At 44.0% G+C, this 18,431-nt stretch overlaps 1 protein-coding gene across 1 annotated transcript in view; it reads right to left on the reverse strand.

Annotated features, from left to right (window-relative positions):
* KCNH8 (potassium voltage-gated channel subfamily H member 8) overlaps positions 1–18,431 on the reverse strand; it is a 314,900-nt gene that overhangs the window by 12,052 nt on the left and 284,417 nt on the right. Inside the window, exons 14-15 of the mRNA XM_006120171.5 lie at positions 16,843–16,949; positions 16,080–16,156 (exon numbers count right to left, since the gene is read on the reverse strand). Coding sequence (XP_006120233.2) covers positions 16,080–16,156; positions 16,843–16,949 — 184 coding nt within the window. The remainder of the gene's footprint in view (positions 1–16,079; positions 16,157–16,842; positions 16,950–18,431) is intronic.

The raw sequence follows: 18,431 nt of genomic DNA on the forward strand, positions 1-18,431 counted from the left end.
ATAGGAAGAGCTTATTACACCTTAGATTTTAACTGCTAGAACACAAAGTTCTTTCGCAGCGGGCAGCCTGGGAAAGGCTGGAAAGGTGCCCCAACGGATCTTGTCACCTGGGAGTGACACAGATCCAAACGCCTAAGCTCTCCCTATGTCTGTCCTTTTATGACCGGCTGAAGTTCTTTTAAATTGTGCTTGGTTCTGTTACAGCAACTGAAGGAGTCAGGTTAAAGCTTAAACAGTTACAGGTTTATTAAAAGACTTATAAAAGCATATGGTTACAATGGCTATTGCTCTATTTCTTAAATGCTAACAAATACAGATTTTAAAAATGGTTACAAAGAAAATAAAGATAGAAAATAGAAATAATGGTACCAAGTGACAGCTTAATCTTTAAAGAGCTCTAAGTCTATGTATATATATATACTTAAACAATGGACCACATCCAGGTACAATTTTTACCCCTTTCTGTGCCTCTCGACTCCAGCGTGTCAGGCCAGGGCCGGTCTCTCAATTCCTAGGAAAGACGAATACGAGGTGGGCGTCCCCTTGGAACCTCGGGAGATCAAACACCAAACCCAACCAGCAGATAGATGGTAGATTGACACTCAGAGAAAATGCGCTGCTGGACCTATCTTTATACCCCTGGGGGCCCGTATTCTTTCTTATCTAAGATGCCGAATTGTACTGGTCCGTTTTGTGGTGCCAGTTCTTACAAGCAAGTTTCAAGTTAATTTACACTTGCAAGAGAGAGAACTAAATTGTGAGCACTAGACATTTTTTTACTGGGCGAGAGATTCCTCCCCCCGCGGATGGATGTGTGTTCGTATCAATATGGGTTTGAGTCAAGGGCACTCCTTGGCAGCCTCTTGGTCAGCAATTGGCGTATCTCTGTTTACAGCCATTCACGGTCACACAGCCTGGGCCTTCTGCTCTGTGTGCCCTGTATGCTCCAGGCAAGCAAAAATGGATGTTACAAGGTGGGGGGGGGGAGGGTTCTGTCTGGCTACACAAGGGTAGAAACCCTTAATTTTCTTAAGTAAGATGTGAATTTGTATGTGTATGCACAAGATCTTCTGTTTTCCCTTTTTGTTTAACAACCAATGTACTACGTCAGAAAAACAATCTAAGTAACCTAGTATTCTATGATTAAATTGCCCAACTTTTCTTGTAGCATTTAAGCTTCCACCAGTGTTAACTTTGCAGAGAGATGTTTGTAGAAGATAACGTAGATGACAGTATAATGCACACAGGAATGTGGAGCTGTGTCCTGGAGGTGGGAGGTTGGGAAGACTGCATGACTCTGTGCAGCACTTCACCAGAGATGCTCTCCACTTCATCTGATTAAAATTTTATTCCTCTTTCACAGGTTTGTTATTTAATGAACCTCAAGATCATTTTAAATTTGACAGTCCTTCAAAGAGGACAGTCAAGTTTATAATTTTTATAGTTTTATACTGATTATAATAAATTGTTGTAAAATGTATACCATAACACACACAACCAGAGTTTGAGACTTTAAACTAGTTTTGTGGCTGCAACACATCATCCTAGTTAGTATCTGTTAGGTGTGTGTGGGGGGGGAGGGGGAGTGTTCCAGTTCAGTGGGAGAAGTGTGCACTTGGAAATAATGGAATTGGTTTAAGGACTGCATCTACATGAGAGACAGACATACAGTGGGACCAACAGCCTCACTGGGCCCTTGAGCCAGGCAGGGGAGGGGAAGTTCTTCTCCATCCCCCAGAAGGGGCAGGACCGGGGCTCAGCAGCCCTCACTGCCACCTGGAGAGTGCTACACAGAGTATGCAGTGACACACTCTAGCAGCAATTTAGCGGGCCTAGGGCTCTGGTCACCACTACTGCCAGGAGCTTTGGGCCCTTTTGTATTACCAGGCCCAGGGCAGTAGCCCCTTTTTGCTCCACCTCCCTGCGAACAGAGGAGGTGACATGTCTCTTGTAAACTGAAGTAGGCATTTGGAGTCTGTTTTGAACAGACTCTCATTCATTATGTAACGCCAACAAGTGGACCCCAAACCTGGGACCTCTGGAACTTAGTACATGAGCCTCTTACAGCATGAGCTAAAAGGCACCTGACTCTCTACTAAGGCCATAGAGCAGATTCCTTATTCTCTGTCTGTGTTTTCCCCAGGACATCTCACCCAGAAAATGAGTGGGTTACATTTTCACTTGCAGTTACTAATACAATTTTCTTGCAGTCATTTGGCACATAAGTATCTTGGATTGTGTATCATGTACTCAGACATCTAAATGACAAACTTAATATGCAACTATTTGTTCCTTTTTATTTTCATAAAAAGTAGATCAAGTGTTAAATGAAATAATCAGGCTCTTACATTTTAAATGGGGCAAGATCATTAAATGTAGCTTTCCAAATTTACATTAGAGCAGCAGGATGCATGTAAAATGCATACAAAAGCAATCATTAATTAAGGAATGCCCTTTTTATGCTCCAGTTTTACCCATTCTGCTCAAGCAAGTTTCATTTTGTGGAGCTCTAAATTAAAATATTTCTATTCTCTTTCCGACATGTAACCTAGACAACAAATAGAACTCATCTATCACTGCTCTCAGCCACTGAACAACTGCTTTCTTTTTTCTACTAACAGCTGGCTGTAGTGAATGTTTGTATTAGGGATTTTTTTTTGTATGCTTATACAAAAGGAAGAGCAGTTTTAAGATCACTAGTGAATGGTTGTAATGCAATTGCCTTCTATAAAAGCAGTTATTTTCCTAGCTGCTGATTGACTTTTGATCTTGACTCAGAACCATGTATTTTATGGCGATGTTAGAGAGTCACTGGTAGTCAGCAGCAGTGTTTGTTTATATATAAAATCTCCTCTATTCTTTGCAAACTACTTGCACCTAAAACCTGACGAACTTGTACCACCAGACATGTCTTACAGGATATTTGGCATGAAAGGTACCTAATGAAAGCCCATAATTTGCTAAGGTTTATAATCATTGTGAGAGGTATATGGGTAACTTAAAGAATGCATTAATGAGAGAAGGTGCTTTTATGTACTTGGAATAACAGTTTGTCGTCGTTATCATGAAATTGTACATCTCAGTGATGGCCCATTCAAGCAGGAAGGAGTTGTGCTAGGCCATGTCTTCATTTACAAGCTTATAGTGGCCCAGCTATACAGCTGTGCCACCGTGAGAATGCTTATATAGACAAGTTGTGCTCCCACTGACATAATAAGCAGCAGTAGCTTCATTCGGTAGAGAACATCTCCCTCATTACAGCAGACCAGGGCTGGAGAAGTCAACCCCTTGGTGGTCCTGCACCCTTGTAGCCCTGGCCTGAGGAGATCTCAGTGTAAAAAGTTAGTCTTGAGCTCAGGAATCTTGCTTAATTAAGGCGCAGAAGACATATTTTCTCAGTGAAGCAGCTGCTCAGAATCTCCCCCCTCACCCCAACTATCTATATATGATGTTGGATATAAATACACGAAAGGTGGTGCTGTAATATTTCCTTGACTTTATTAAGAAACCATCTTAATTTTTAATGTTAATAACTACCCTAATTAAGTTTGGTTTCTTAAAATGTTTTTCAGTTGGTTCCAAAAGTTAAGTATGTGCATACATATTTGCAACCTTGAGTCAATGGGTTTGACTTGTACGTAAAATTTAGCTCCATGTATGGCACTGCAGGCAGGGTGGGGATACTGGAGAAGAAACAGATACTAGCCTGCCCCCATTTTCTTAGTATGTTCAGCTAGAGTAACTGGCTTAGAGGAGACTATAAACGATGATACTTTCAGAATATTGAAGTACAATTATAATATGAAGTTTGGCATTTATTTGCAATATAGATGAAATAATAAACTTGTTCAATACCACAGATTACTTACTATCTCTGCATGCCCCTTGCCTGTAGTTAAATTTTTAGATGAAACTTGATAGTTAAAAATGTCGTACTTTTCCCTGTTTTAATGTCTCCTTTTCCCCCAAAATTCACCATTGTTTCCTCATCTTGTTACTAGCTCCAGGCCATTTTCTGTCAATACTCTTGCCTTTCTTGGCCACTTTCTGGGTAGATGTATCTTTTCCTTACTGAAAAGCTTTTCCTCTACTAGCTTTTAGACCATTCCTCCCCATAAGTCTCTTACTCCCTCAGTTTCAAGATTTCTTTTAATTCTGCCTTTCTAGTGCTGTCTGAGCAGCCAATAAAAATGACCTTGTGATTACTTAACATTTTTGTGCATATGTATTAAATTTGTGTGTGCACAGCTATATAATAGAACTAAGTTAATGCAAGATTACATTCAATTTATTCATTTATGCCTTTCATCCATAAAAAATCAAATTGATGGAAATACAAATATCTATTACAAACAATTATCATTCAAAGTCAGTAGAAATTCACTAACAAACAAACCTGTAGAAGGACTGCACAACAGGACAGAAACATTGCATATCCAGTTGAAATGAACCGGAAAGGCAGAATACAGTGAAATAAGAGGAAGTTTCTCACTTTGTGCAGTAACGATTGTTCTTTGAGGTGTGTCCCCGTGGGTGCTCCATGTCTGGTGTCGAGCTGGTCCCGGCACCGCAAATCAGAGCTTGCCAGAGCTGTGTGTGTGTGTGTGTGTGTGTGTGGCCGGACTGCGCACGTGCAAGCTGGTTTCGCGCCTTTCATCTGCCACGCGGGGTCTGGCGCCCGCCAGTTTGTCTCACTGCCTATCTGAAAGACAGAAAGACAAGATTCCAAAGCAGGGAGGAGGGCAGGTCGTGGAGCACCCACGGGGACACACCTCAAAGAACGATCATTACTGCACAAAGTGAGTAACTTCCTCTTCTTCTTCGGGTAGTTCCCATGGGTGCTCCACGTCTGGTGACTCTGAAGCAGTAATCTGTTAGACGTGGGCTTCGGAATTGGGATTCTGAGCAGCAGGCAGCACTGCCAAAGCTACCGCTGAGTCAGAGGCGAAGTGCTGAACAATTGCATAATGCCTTGAAAAGGTAAAAATAGAAGACCAAGTCGCCGCCCGGCAGATGTCCTGCAGAGGGACTCCTTTCACGAAAGCTGCAGACGCAGCAACTGCTCGTGTTGAATGTGCCCTAGGCTGCGACGTGAGCGGCTTCTTACAGATAGTATAGCAAGTCGTAACACAAGAGACAACCAGTTTAGAAATGCGGTGGGCCGATAAGGGCTTGCCCGTAGAAGGCCCTGATGTCGAAATGAAGAGGCAATCCGTCTTATGTAGAGTACGGGTTCTGTCTATATAGAATGCCAAGGCTCTACAAACATCAAGCGTATGCAGGAGAGCGTCACGCTGAGAGGTATGAGGTTTTGGATAGAAACATGGCAGAACGATTGGTTCATTTATATGAAAATCTGTGCAGACTTTAGGTAGAAAGGCTGGATGAGACCTCAGTATCACTGACCCCGCGTTAAAGACTGTATAGGGAGGTGTTGACATCAGTGCGGCTAATTCGCTCACCCTACGTGCCTATGTTATGGCAAGAAGAAAGAGTACCTTCATTGTAAGCATTGACACCGGTACCATGGCCAACGGTTCAAACGGTGGTCGAGTTAGGACATCAAGCACCAGGTCAAGACTCCATGCAGGTGGCGGAGGCCTACGTGGTGGGTTAAGGTTAGCCAATCTTTTGAGAAATCTAGTCATCATGGGATGGGAAAACACCGACTTGCCTTCAACGGGGTAGTGAAAAGCAGCTATCGCCGCTACATGGACTTTAAGTGATGAAATGGAGAGTCCAGTCGACTGTAGCTGGAGGACATAGTCCAGTAAAACATGCAGTGGTGAAACCAAAGGGTCTAGAAGCTTAGGAGCACACCAGCGCATGAATCTAGACCACTTGGACAGGTAAGTTTTCCTGGTGGAATCCCTCCTGCTGTGCAAGAGAACACACTTCACCTGGTCCGAACAAAGATTCTTGGACTTGATGAACCATGTATCATCCATGCAGTGAGGTGCAGAGTATCCAGCTTTGGGTGAAGAAGGGATCCTGTCTGTTGTGTCAGCAAGTCTGGTAGGTAAGGTAATCGGCACGGTGTTCGTACGGAGAGCTGCAGAAGAGTTGAGTACCATGGCTGTCTGGGCCACGCTGGGGCTATAAGTATCACTCGTGCCCTGTCCATCATAATCTTCTCGAGTACTCTGGGAATAAGTACAACAGGGGGGAATGCATACATGAGTGATGTGCCCCAATGAAGGAGAAATGCATCTCCCAGAGAGTGACATCCCACTCCTGCTCTGGAACAGTAAGCTCTGCATTTCACATTGGCACGTGTAGCAAAGAGATCTATCACCGGAAAGTCCCACCGATGGAAGAGAGGTAAGAGGACATCCGTGCGGATAACCCACTCGTGGTCTTGAGGGAAATGTCTGCTCAGTGCATTCGCCGTGGTATTGTTTGCACCCGGTAAGTATGATGCGACTATAGAAATGTTGTTTTGAATGCACCATTTCCATAGGCGGATCGCTTCTGCACAAAGTGAACAGGATTGGGCACCTCCCTGTCTGTTCATATAATATATCGCCACTACATTGTCTGTGAGAATTCTGCTGACAGTGCATCTTATGTGTAACTTGAAGTGTTTGCAGGCACGAAACACCGCTCGCAGCTCGAGAAGATTGATATGGAGCATCATCTCCATCGTGGGCACCCCAGCCGATGAGAGAAGAATCTGTGGTCATCTCCACTGATGGTTGCGGTGCATGGAAGGGGACTCCTGACAGCATGTTGTTGTGATTGGTCCACCATAATAGGGAGTCTTTGACATGTGCTGGAAGCACCACAGTCTTGCGGATGCTGTGCCTTGTAGGCTTGTACACCGTGCTCAGCCAATGCTGCAGACACCTGAGGTCGTGGCGCACTATGATTGTCGTCGAAGTCATATGACCCAGCAGCTGGAGGCATACGCGTACTGGGAGCATTGGAGCTTGCAAGACTGTTTTTATCAGGACTTGTATTAGTTGAAAACGCTTGACTGGCAGATGAACTCTCTCTAACTGGGAGTTGAGACGCGCTCCTATGAAGTTTAAAATTTGTGTTGGTTGCGGACGTGATTTTTGAATGTTCATAATAAGGCCGAGGGAATCGAACAAATCCTGAGTTGCGACTACCATGTGATGTGCCTCTGACTGGGTGCGTCCCTTGATGAAGCAGTCGTCGAGGTAGGGGAAGATAGAGACTCCTATTCTGCATAGATGGGCAGCCACTACTGCCGGTGTTTTGGAGAACACCTTTGGGGCTGAAATGAGGCCAAACGGCAGTACCCTGTATTGAAAATGGTCGTCGTCCACTACGAATCTCAGAAAACGCCTGTGTGCTATGTGTATTGTCACATGGAAATATGCGTCTTGCAAATCTAGGACTGCGAACCAGTCTCCTTTGTTTAGTGCTGGCATGATCTTGGCCAGCGTGGTCATTTTGAAGCGCTGCTTTCGGATGAAACAATTTAGACCTCTCAGATCGAGGATGGGTCTCCACCCTCCAGACTTTTTGGGGACTAGGAAATACCTGGAGTAAAACCCCTTCCCCCGGAATTCGTTGGGTACTCTCTCTATGGCTCCGATCTCGAGCAGGTGAAAAACTTCTTCTCGAAGAGCGGCCCTGTGAGATGGGTCCCTGAGAAGGGAGGGGGTGGGAAGGGTAGTAGGGGGGAATGAGGCAAATGGGATCGTTAGGCCTGATGATATGACCTCTAGGACCCATCAGTCTGAGGTAATGGTGGCCCATTGACGAAGAAATGGCCTCAGGCGGTGGTGGAATAAGGTGGTGGCAGGCTTTAGTGTGTTGACCAGTGGAGCTGTGTTCAAGTCTCCCACACAGGAGTCAAACCTGCTGCTTCTGAGAAGGCTGAGCTGAAGAGCGATTCTGCTGCTGACGTTTGCGTTGAGGTTGCTGTCTAAATCTAGGCTGGTCAGATCCACGCTGCTGTTGCTGCTTATAGGAGAAGTAATCATATCTCCTCTGGAAGGGGTAGTACTGCCTGCGTTTGAAAGGTGGCGTGTACATCCCTAGAGATCGAAGGGTAGTATGAGAGTCCTTGCCAGAATGGAGAACCTCATCGGTAGTAGAAGCAAACAGCTTTTGACAGTCAAAGGGTAAATCTTCCACTTTGGACTGCAACTCCTTAGGGGCTCCCACTGACAATAACCAGGAAGCTCTTCTCATCGTGATACCTGTTGCCATCGCTCGAGCAGCTGTGTCGGCAACGTCTGCGGCGATCTGAAGTGATGTTCTACATGCAGTGAACCCTTCCTGGACAACGGCTTTAAGGAGAGACCTCTTATTGTCAGGGAGATGTTGCATAAGTTCTGGGAGCTTGGAGTAATTGTCAAAGTTATGGTTTGACAAAAGAGCAGCATAATTGGCAACCCGCAGTAGCAAGGTTGAGGAGGAGTAAACTTTTCGACCAAAATAGTCCAATTTTTTTGTATCCCTATCCGGTAGGGAATTCTTAAATTGGGGCATCTTGCTCTGATGTCGAACTGCATCCACTATCAGGGAATTCGGCTGCGGGTGATTAAAAAGAAAATCCAAGCCTTTGGATGAGACAAAATACTTTATTTTCTTATTAGTAGGCGGTATTGATGTTGGCGTCTGCCAGATGTCCTGTGCTACCTCCATGATAGTGTCATCTATCGGGAGGGCAATCTTTCGTTGTTGTTTAGGGTGTAAATTCATAAATAACTTATGCTGCTTACCTAGGACTCAGTAAGTTGCACCTCCTGGGATTGCGCAACATGTTTAAAGAGGTCTTGGAATTCTTTAAGATCGTCCAGAGGTGACGTCTCGCCCAGAGACAGCGGTTCATCCTTAGAAGGCACTGGTGAACAGGTATTAGGAGACATGTCCGGGTTGGCTTCCGAGAGTTGCCCTTCCTCTAAGTCTGATATTTGTGATCGGTGTATCAGAGAACGAGAAGGTATCGTACATCATAGCGGAGAATGTTTGAGAATCTCTGAATGCACGGAGTGTGGGCTAATTGACTGACAGGAACATGGAGACCTGCGATGAGATCGAGAGTGACTGCGATGAAATGATTCAACATAGTCCGGTCTATGATGATGCGTATAACGTCAGTCAAACCCTGCAGGTGACGAACGTCTAGAAGATCTAGCACTGCTGTACCTGACATAATAGGTGCTTTGTGGTGAACGAGTTGGTGAGCGTGAGCGTCTTGTAGGAGAAGGAGATCTAGAACATCTCTGGTGTGAACAGCTACGCTCTCTGTAATAATGGTGACGAGATGAGAGACTTCACTGATAATAATCCCTGTGATCTCTTGTATGGTGCGTAGAAGCACAAGGGTGAGGAGATGGGTCCCGATACTACCCCAGCGAGGTACGCAGGGAGATTCCCTGGGTATTTGATTTTGATGCTGCTGGAGGCTGTGCAGAGCCTGGAGACTGAAGGGTTAAAGGCTCAGAAGGAAGCATCTGGGCAGGAGTATGCTGTTCCCCTGCCGGAGCTGAAGACAGCTCCCTGTGAGGAGTAGTGATTGCAGGCATCTCAGCACTCAGCACTGATAAGACCTGTGCAGCTGTAGCTGGCTCTTTAAGAAGCCCCAGTGCCAGCTGCGGTGCGGAGGGCTGTCGAGATTGGGAAATGCCGGCTGGCTTCTTTGTTGAAGGAGCACTGGTTACCCTCGAGTGAGAGGTACCCGGCTTGTCACCTGTGCTCACCCGCGATTGCGGAGCAGCTGGCAGGGAATGAGTGGGAGAGGCTCGCTTCCTTTTCGGTGAAGGCATAGCCTCAGAAGGAGCCTTCTGCTTTTCAGCTGTGGGGTCTGAAGCAGAGGATCCTGAGGCAGTGGAAGGCATGCGAGCCTTATTGAACAGGATCTCTTTTAAATGACGTTCCCGCTCCTTGCGGGCTCTGGTCGTCAGGCTGGCACAGTGGGTGCACTTTTGGGGGATATGTGCCTTCCCAAGGCAGCGGATACAAGCAGAGTGCCCGTCTGACACCAACATTGGCTCAGCGCAACTAGCACACTTTTTAAAACTGGGGGAGCCCAGTATTTTTGCACTCTGAAAGGGCTGAGCGTTCACACCTCCTAAGTGCGGCCTCTTTTGTGTCCCTGGCTTTCTTTTCGCTTGTATTTCTTTATTACAACGGCTTTGTCCTCTTTTTTTTTTAAACAGTTAAGTTAAACAGTAATGATAATGGGGAGAGCAGTGAATGGGGAGACGCGTCTCTCCGCAGTTTGCTTGTTCGGATTTCTCTAGGTGGTATTTTTTTTTTTAAATCGAGGAGTCAGCTACTGTTTTTATCTCCACTAACAGAAAAAACACTATCGCTACATAGAAGTAGAACTGCTCATTTTTGGGTTTCTTCCCCCCCCCCTTTTTTTTTAAAACGAGCCCGCAACCCGGGCTAAACGAGGAATGATTTTTATACTTTTTAAGTTTTAAAACTTATTAACTTTCCCCACAGATAACTAACTAAAGGGGAACCTCTGCTTGAGGAGAAAGGGGGAGCTCCGTCTGCGACCCAAAGCAGATGAGAAGAACTGGCGGGCGCTGGACCCCGCGCGGCAGATGAAAGGCGTGAAACCGGCTTGCACGCGCACGGTCCAGCCACACACACACAGAGCTCTGGCAAGCTCCGATTTGCGGCACCGGGACCAGCCCGACACCAGACATGGAGCACCCACAGGGACTACCCGAAGAAGAAACTGGAATTTGGCTATAGTGTAGTTACTTTCCCTTCTCTGACAGATCCTATGTCACTTTGTAATGATCATATATTCAGATCCTTGGTGTTACATCTCTTCCAAAAGAGGGCACCTGTAGCCACAGACTGTCCCTTAACATCATTAGCTCAGTGGCAACTGAAAGGAAAGAATTCCTCTATCCTCTGAATCACCTAAAACACTACTGGAACACCTTAAAAGATTCTTCCATTCAACTATTAATATGCTGAAACAGTGAGTTCTGACATGATCATGACAAAGGATATTGCTGTAGGCAATAACATAATCTTCTATGTATTTTAGAGAATTTGCCTTGTCTGACCAGGAACTCCTCCGAAATGGTAAAAGCTAGGCTCACCAAATTTGGCATGCAACTTCCTCTTATCTTAACTCAAAGCAAGCTCAGAGGTTGGTTGTGCCAGGAAAACAGGATGTGCCTAGAATGGGACTGCTTCTCAAAAAGCCATATACACAAGAGAGAATCACCAAATCAAGTACAATCCTTGAAATTGACATAACAGAGTGAACCAAAATGGTTCAGAAAAATATGATAAACCTGGAATAGGATTGCTTCTCAACAAACCTTTCAGAAAAGAGATAAAACAAAGAAATTTTGAGTAGCTCTCTGTTTTGGCACAGTTAAATGAATGCTTCAGGTTTGAAAACAAGAAGAAAATGTTATTGCAAAATTGATCCTAGCTTTTACATTAAAACAGCAAATGATAAGAGGTTACAGGGCTGAAGACAAATAATACACTTGATGGAATTCCCATTTTAAAAAGAAATAAAAGAAAAATGAAGGGGTTAATTTTTTTCATTTAAAAAAAATCTTAATTGAGTAAACGACTGGAGCAACACCAGGTAAATCTGCTACAGGTTGGACCTCCCTGATGAGGGACTTTGCTGGATCAGGGAAGGTCATTTCTGCCCCCGACACTGGTCTCTCTGCTCGTGGCCTGGCTGCCAGCCTCTCAGCTGCCCCTTGCCACCGGTCCCTCCATGTGTAGGGCTCCTGGCCTCACCATGGCAGCCCCGCTGCCGGGCTTTTGGCCCTGCAAAGGAGTCCGCCCCCTCCACTCCCGGTCTGGGTCCATTCATGCAAGTAGGTGGTAGCCCTGCTTGGGCTTCAGCCTCACCAGGCAGCTCTGCCGAGTGATAGCAGGGCTTCCAGGCTCTTTGCCGCACCACTGGGCAGCCCCACTGCCAGGCTCGCAGCCACATGGGGCAGCCCTGCCGTCTCCCTGTTCTGCTGCACTGCTGGACAGTAGTGGGATTGCTAGGCTATTGGTTGTGCTGCCAGGCAGCCCTGCTGCCAAGTCCTAACCCCACCACCAGACAACCCTGCTGCCTCCTGGTCTTGTTGGGTGCTTTTGTTGCTGGGTAGTAGTTTTGCCACCAGATGGTAGCCCTGCTGCTGGGCTCCAGCCCCACTTCCTCCTCCCCCTTCCTGGGTTGCAGTCCTGCTGCCAGGCTCCTGGTTTTGCTGCCACAGGGCAGCCTTGCAACTGGGCTCCAGCCCTGCTGCAGGGCTCCTAACCTCAAGCCCTCTGCGGGACTCACTGGTCCTGAACATCTGTAGTCCTTCCATACCAGGGATGTTGCCAGATCAGAGTCTCCCATTAAGAGATGTTCAAGCTGTAGTTTCAAAGCAGATGGACTCTAGAAGGATTCACAACAATAACTGGGAAAGGCCTCATTCCACTCCCACATCACCCAAGCAGAGTTTTCCCCTTACATTTTCACAAGATAAGAAGAGGGTACACACTATAGTGCGGCAACAAACAAGAGCATTCATCTTCACTCCAGGAGGAAAAAACAAAAGCATTTGTTTCTTCTGACCCCAGACATGCTTGCTTGCAGCACCTTTGACAACAGATAGCGAAACAGTGACAGATAACTTGCTGGAGCTGCCAGACATGCAGAGAAACTTTGCCCATAGCTCCATTCTCAGGGGAGAGAATATATTTCCCTGCATAGGATTTATGGTCGAGAGCAGAGTTATTCAGTTATGCCTTTGTTTACTTGAACTAAACAAAGATATAGCTCTTATTGGATCCATATTGATTATGATGCCAATGGGCATTTGTCTTCATTTGGGAGACTTATTTAATCTGTATTTTAATAGAATTAGAAATGGCATTCGGCGGAAAGAATTCCTTATTTACACAATTCTAGCCTTATTCTGTAACCTCATTGACTAAGGGAAAGCAGCGCAAAAAGGGGGTAAGCACCAAAATGTGGGGGGGGGGGGGCCGCGGGTGGTTAAATGTATCATTAATAGTGTGCAAACAACAGTAGAAAAGATGGTCATATTTTTTTTCTAAGTGCGAAAAGATTTATATAACTACACTGGAAAAAGCAATGACAAGCACAAAGCCATTGCAGATAAAGTGTTTGTTTATTCTACTAGGTTTCCACTTGAAATGTTCTGACATAGTACTATATTTTCAATTGCCTGTTGATGATAATCGTATAATACTTATTTGCAGCCTCAGATCTGAAAAAAATTCTGTGATGTTCAAGGTTAAACAATGAGTCAATGCTACTTTAACTTCTGCTGTGGTAAAGTTTCAAAAGCATCTCCAGTATGTTAACAAGTGACATTTCTCCTTAAAGGATTGTCATTATATAGAATCATAGAAAACTAGGGTTGGAAGAGACCTCAGGAAGTCATGTAGTCCAAACCATGCTCAAAGCAGCACCAACCCCAACTAAATCAGTTCAGCCAGGGCTTTGCAAAGCCTTGACTGACTTACTCTTGGGATATGTGTGAATGTAATCCATACATCTACTGTGTGTAGTTCACTGTCCCATGAAGTGGCATTTAGATCACTTACAGAAGGAGAGAATGAGTGTGTTCTACAGTCTTAGTGCATGAGCCTCTTCAGCTTAAATGATAAAGTCAACTGGCTCTCAGCTAAGTGCCGGAGGTTCCAGGTTTGGTTCTGACTTTCAGCTGACTTTCAGCTAAGACTGTAGAGCACACTCATTTTCTCACACTGTAATTGGTCTATGTGCCACTCATGGGAGAGTGAACCACATCCATTAAGTGAGTGGGTTACATAAGCTCTCTGCATCAAACTTTCTAGAAACCTCTGACAGGGATGGTCATGCCAGCCTTGTCTCAAGCCATGGGATTCTCCAGTCTGTTTGCTGAGGAGGCTTTAGATACAAGTTTCTAAAACAGATTTGGAATTTTGTTCCTTCTAGGTCCTTTTTCACAGTATCAGTCATGGTTTATTTAATCATTTTCCTGAAACTGCTTTAAGTAATTGCATCCAGAGAGTCCCAAAATGGGTTCTGGGGGCAAAGAAAAAGGTGCATTAAGCCCCCTTTGTTCCAATTTGCTGGTCTTAAATTGAGTTCAGCTGAGCGGGCTATGAAGTTTAAACATCAAAATTTGAGAAGTGGATGATCAGGGAGATTGGAGAGGTTGGGTGAGAGAAATTCAACATTTATGGTAACAGTGGTTGGTCAGTCAGAGAGAGGAGGGAAAAAAAGGCAAGGTTTATGGTCAAATTTTATAAAAGAGATCACTTTCAATTGTTTCCTTTACCAAATTAATAACATCTTTCAGGAAAAAAAGAAAATTCAACTGTACATGGGAAATTAAGCAACTATTTAACACTGTCCTGCTTAAAGTGCAAATATTAAAGTTAAATAACTGTGGAATTGCTACAGATCCCTGAAAAAACAATAGACAATTTTTACATGGGTCTTTTTAAAAAAAATACAGTGTTGTGTACCTTCTGGGAATAATTGTTCTAATGCTTTTCATTTTGTCCTATAGCCAAGTGATAACTTATGTCACCATTAGTGGAGCATTCAGAACAGGTGGAAGCCAGGCAGATATAAGAACTACTACTTTAAAATTAAGTTACAATGAGGGATGTCAATGTGTAGTCAACTACATGGTTGACTGATAAGCCTGGGCTTATTGATTAATCTTGTTGACTAAACACATCCCCTCCTTGCTGCCTCTGTATCAATATGCCCTACAGCCTCAGCTGAGAGCCAGTTGGCTTTATGGCTTAAGCTCCAGAGGCTCCAGGTGCCAGAAGTCCCAGCTTTTAAGCCAGCTCACCATGAGCAATAGATCCCGCAAAGCCACTTGTCCCCTGCTCCCAATCCCTGCACTGCTGCCTATGATAGAGAGGCAGCAGTGTGGATGGTGAGAGGAGCAGGCAGGAGCTGGTACATGTGGGAAGCTGGCTTTTAAGCTGTCTGCCTGCATGCATCAGCTTCTGCAGAGCTGCTTGTCCCCCAACTCCTATGCTGCTGCCTCTCTATCAGAGGCACCACTCTGTGGGAGAGCAGGAGGGATCTGATACATGGGGGAGCTGGCTTTTAAGCTGACTCTCCATGTGTGCCATATCGCTGGAGCTGCCTGCTAACTCCACGCTGCTGTTTCTATTAGAGGCAGCAGTGCTGGGGAGGGCAGGGGAGGCTGCTGTGGGGCAGCCTCTGTCCACAAAGGCCCAGGCTCGCCACGGACAGATGCTGCTCTGTGGGATACCGGTGCAGCCTCTGTCCATGGGGCCCCCTGCAGACAGGGACAGCAGGACAGGAGCTGGTCTGCGCAGGGAGCCAGTTTTTAAACTGCCTTCCACTTGCCACTCCACGCTGCTGCCTTTGATACAGAGGCAGCAGCACAGGGTGGCAGGGGGCTCTCTGGGAGTGGGGCTGGGAGTGTACTAGCTACCAGCCCCACCCCTGAGGACTATCGAATAATCGTGTAACCAATAATATTTTGTGCGGTTACACGATTATTCAATTACATGGTACCTAACATTCCCAGTTCCAATCTGAAAAAGCAAAATGTTATATAATTCCTATATTCCTTAGGACCAATGGCTTGAGCAGGGCTGAACAAACCTGCCTAATTTTGAGTTCACACACATAAGATGAGTTTTAATTTTATATAATTGTAAACATTGCTGGGTTTGTGTTTTGCTCTATAGAGAGTGCAAGTAAAAGCATAAAGACATGGAAGAAGAATGATAAGAGTAGGCAGAGTGAAACGGAGCCAAATAAAAGAAGCATGGGAAGGGAAAACATCAATATATATATATATGTATTTTCTCTCTCTCACACACGCACACAAAATATGGAGGCTGCTGACTTGATAGAAGAACTAGGGTAACTCTGATACATCAAGACTAGGCTAACTTTAATACATAGCAAAGACTAGATAAATATATTTGTTTGAATTACACTGTTTTTAATTCTTTCCAAGAGTATTTAACTTACAGATAAGAAGGTTGGGATCCTCTTCCTAATTTTATACATGCAAAAAACTATGAAATTCCCAAACATCATGGATTTTGCCCATTTCTTCTTGAGTTATTATTAATCAAAGTGTTAATCAGAATAAAATAAATCTCTGTACCTCATGGTTAAGCCTGCTGATCTGCTGTTTGGTTTCTTCTGCTTTGATAACTAGCACTGCAGCACTGACGTCAGAGTCTGTAAATAACCCACAGATATATATGTAAATTATAGAAATACATTTTAGGTGCTTTAGGGAGTTAGTAAAGTGGCTCTAGGTTTCTCTCTGCTTTAAATTTGACTCCAGGTTTGGATGAAATAAGTACTTAATGACTGTCTGTGATCAATATAAATATATAGGAGGGATGTAAATGAGGTATTACGTGAAGTTTGCGTTGTCTCTTTCTGTGTGGGACCTATTCTGTAAGAAGATATGGAACTATCAATCAAGGCTTTGAATCTGGCAATTCTGCAATTTAAAATTGCCACACCCCATTAAGCAGTTGGTTTATGGGAGCTGATCCTTGAATGGATTTAGCAGCATTAATGGAGTTTAGGGCATTTGGCACCTTATAGAATCCGCCCCTGTACTAGTAAAGATGTAGTGGAACTCAAACTCCTGACAAGCCATGTATCTTGACATGTAATAGGGAGGAGCAGGACAACTGGCCCAGGGACACTGATGATATCCAGTTTTACCTTTCTATCATGATTTGTGGTCAGTGCAAATGACACTAAGTTTAGCAACATGCTAAACTCATTCACATATCCCGTAAATGTTTATTGTATTAATCAGCTACACGAATGTAGATGCACACAAGGCAGCTCACCAAATATGTCTACCTCAATGAGTGATTTGAAATGCAGTTAGATATAGCACTTACCAACAATTGTAGGAGACACCCGGGATTCCTGCCTGAGTTGATCAGAGCCAAAGTCAAAAGTCTGGCTTTCCTCATTATGGTTTCCATCTTCAATTCCATCAACAATCCTGTTAAAATATTGTCTTTGAATATGGTGTCTATAGACATCATACTTCATAAAGTAAGAATCAATATTTATTACTAATAGTCATAGTCTTAAGCAATGGTGTTTTCTGCATGACACTAATCTTAAGAAATATAAAGGCCATTTACAAGTGGCAACTCATTCAGTCCAGCTAAGTAAAGATAGGAAAGTCAGGACCTTCATCTTAACTGATCATTTTGATAATATTACTACTTTTACTGACTATGACAGGACCTTTATTTTTGTCCACTTGCATTCCTATGCTATTAATAATTACAAACTGTCAAGCCCATCAGTGAAACAAGTGTTTTGCTTATTTAACTCATTAAAATGAAAATATTTAGTTTTTTTTTTTTTAATTTTGATGATTATGTTTTCATACCTCCAACATAGTGGCTTGGAATTTCGGCTTTATTTGCATCTGTCAAATTCTTTCTTAGGCTGCCATAAATAAATATCAACCCCAGGTGATTGACAAATCTCACAAAGATGAAAGCAGAGTTAGCAATGCCAGGTCAAAAGCTCTCCCCATGCTTTGCAGACACACACAGTAGAAGCAACTAGCTTTGACAGTAGCACTGTTCTGTTTCCCCACCTCTGCCAATGATCAGGCTATCATCCTGCAAGCAGCAAACCCTGTTTGCAGGACTGTACTGACACTAAGCCTAAACCAATGCCCACTGAAGTCTGGGGAAGGACTCCTAGTGCCTTCCAGGTGCTTTTTATTGGTGGCATTATGAATTACAGTATATGCATTATCTGTATAATGTGTTAAGAACAAAATTCTGAAGTCACTTATTAAGGCATGATTGACAATAGCTTTAGCATGTCCTCACTCTACAGGACTAACTGAAAGATCAGTATCTATCCTGCCCTGACTCATGTCAACTTCAACCCCAGTTGCAAACCCATCTTTGCACCCCAGTAATCTGACCCACAACAAACTTGGTTCTAGTGAAACTCTGTTTTTGAGGAAATAGAATGAAAACCAGATTGTTTCAATGCATTGCAATGACCAGGCTGCAATTCCAGTTAAGGTTCCTTAGATTTTCCTAACATACGGGCAAACTTCTAATCAGAGTAACAAATGCCGTACTGAATTCAGAAAAACTACCTTTGTTAGCTATTCAGTCCTCCTGTGGGATTGCTCTTCCTTTTGAGTTTGCATATGGCTAAAAATAGGATTAAAATTACTTCACTAAGCTAATGTGAAATTTAAGCTGCTCTAAGAATCATAGTCAATGGAACTACTGAGTTGAAAAATACTATTGAGAATAAGATCATTCTATCAGGATCTTATTTTTAATCTGATGGGTTTTTATTGCTGTATGAAGCAAAGCTCAAGGCTGTACTTATGTATCCATCAAACAAAGAGAAAGGGGAGAGTGTATGTCACATCAAAACCTTACACCAACCAAATCAACTAACAAATAAAAGACTGAGCTATAAAACAGACCTTTTCAAT

The sequence above is a fragment of the Pelodiscus sinensis genome, chromosome 2 (assembly GCF_052426305.1).
Source record: "Pelodiscus sinensis isolate ZL-2025 chromosome 2, ASM5242630v1, whole genome shotgun sequence".
NCBI lineage: Eukaryota > Metazoa > Chordata > Testudines > Trionychidae > Pelodiscus > Pelodiscus sinensis.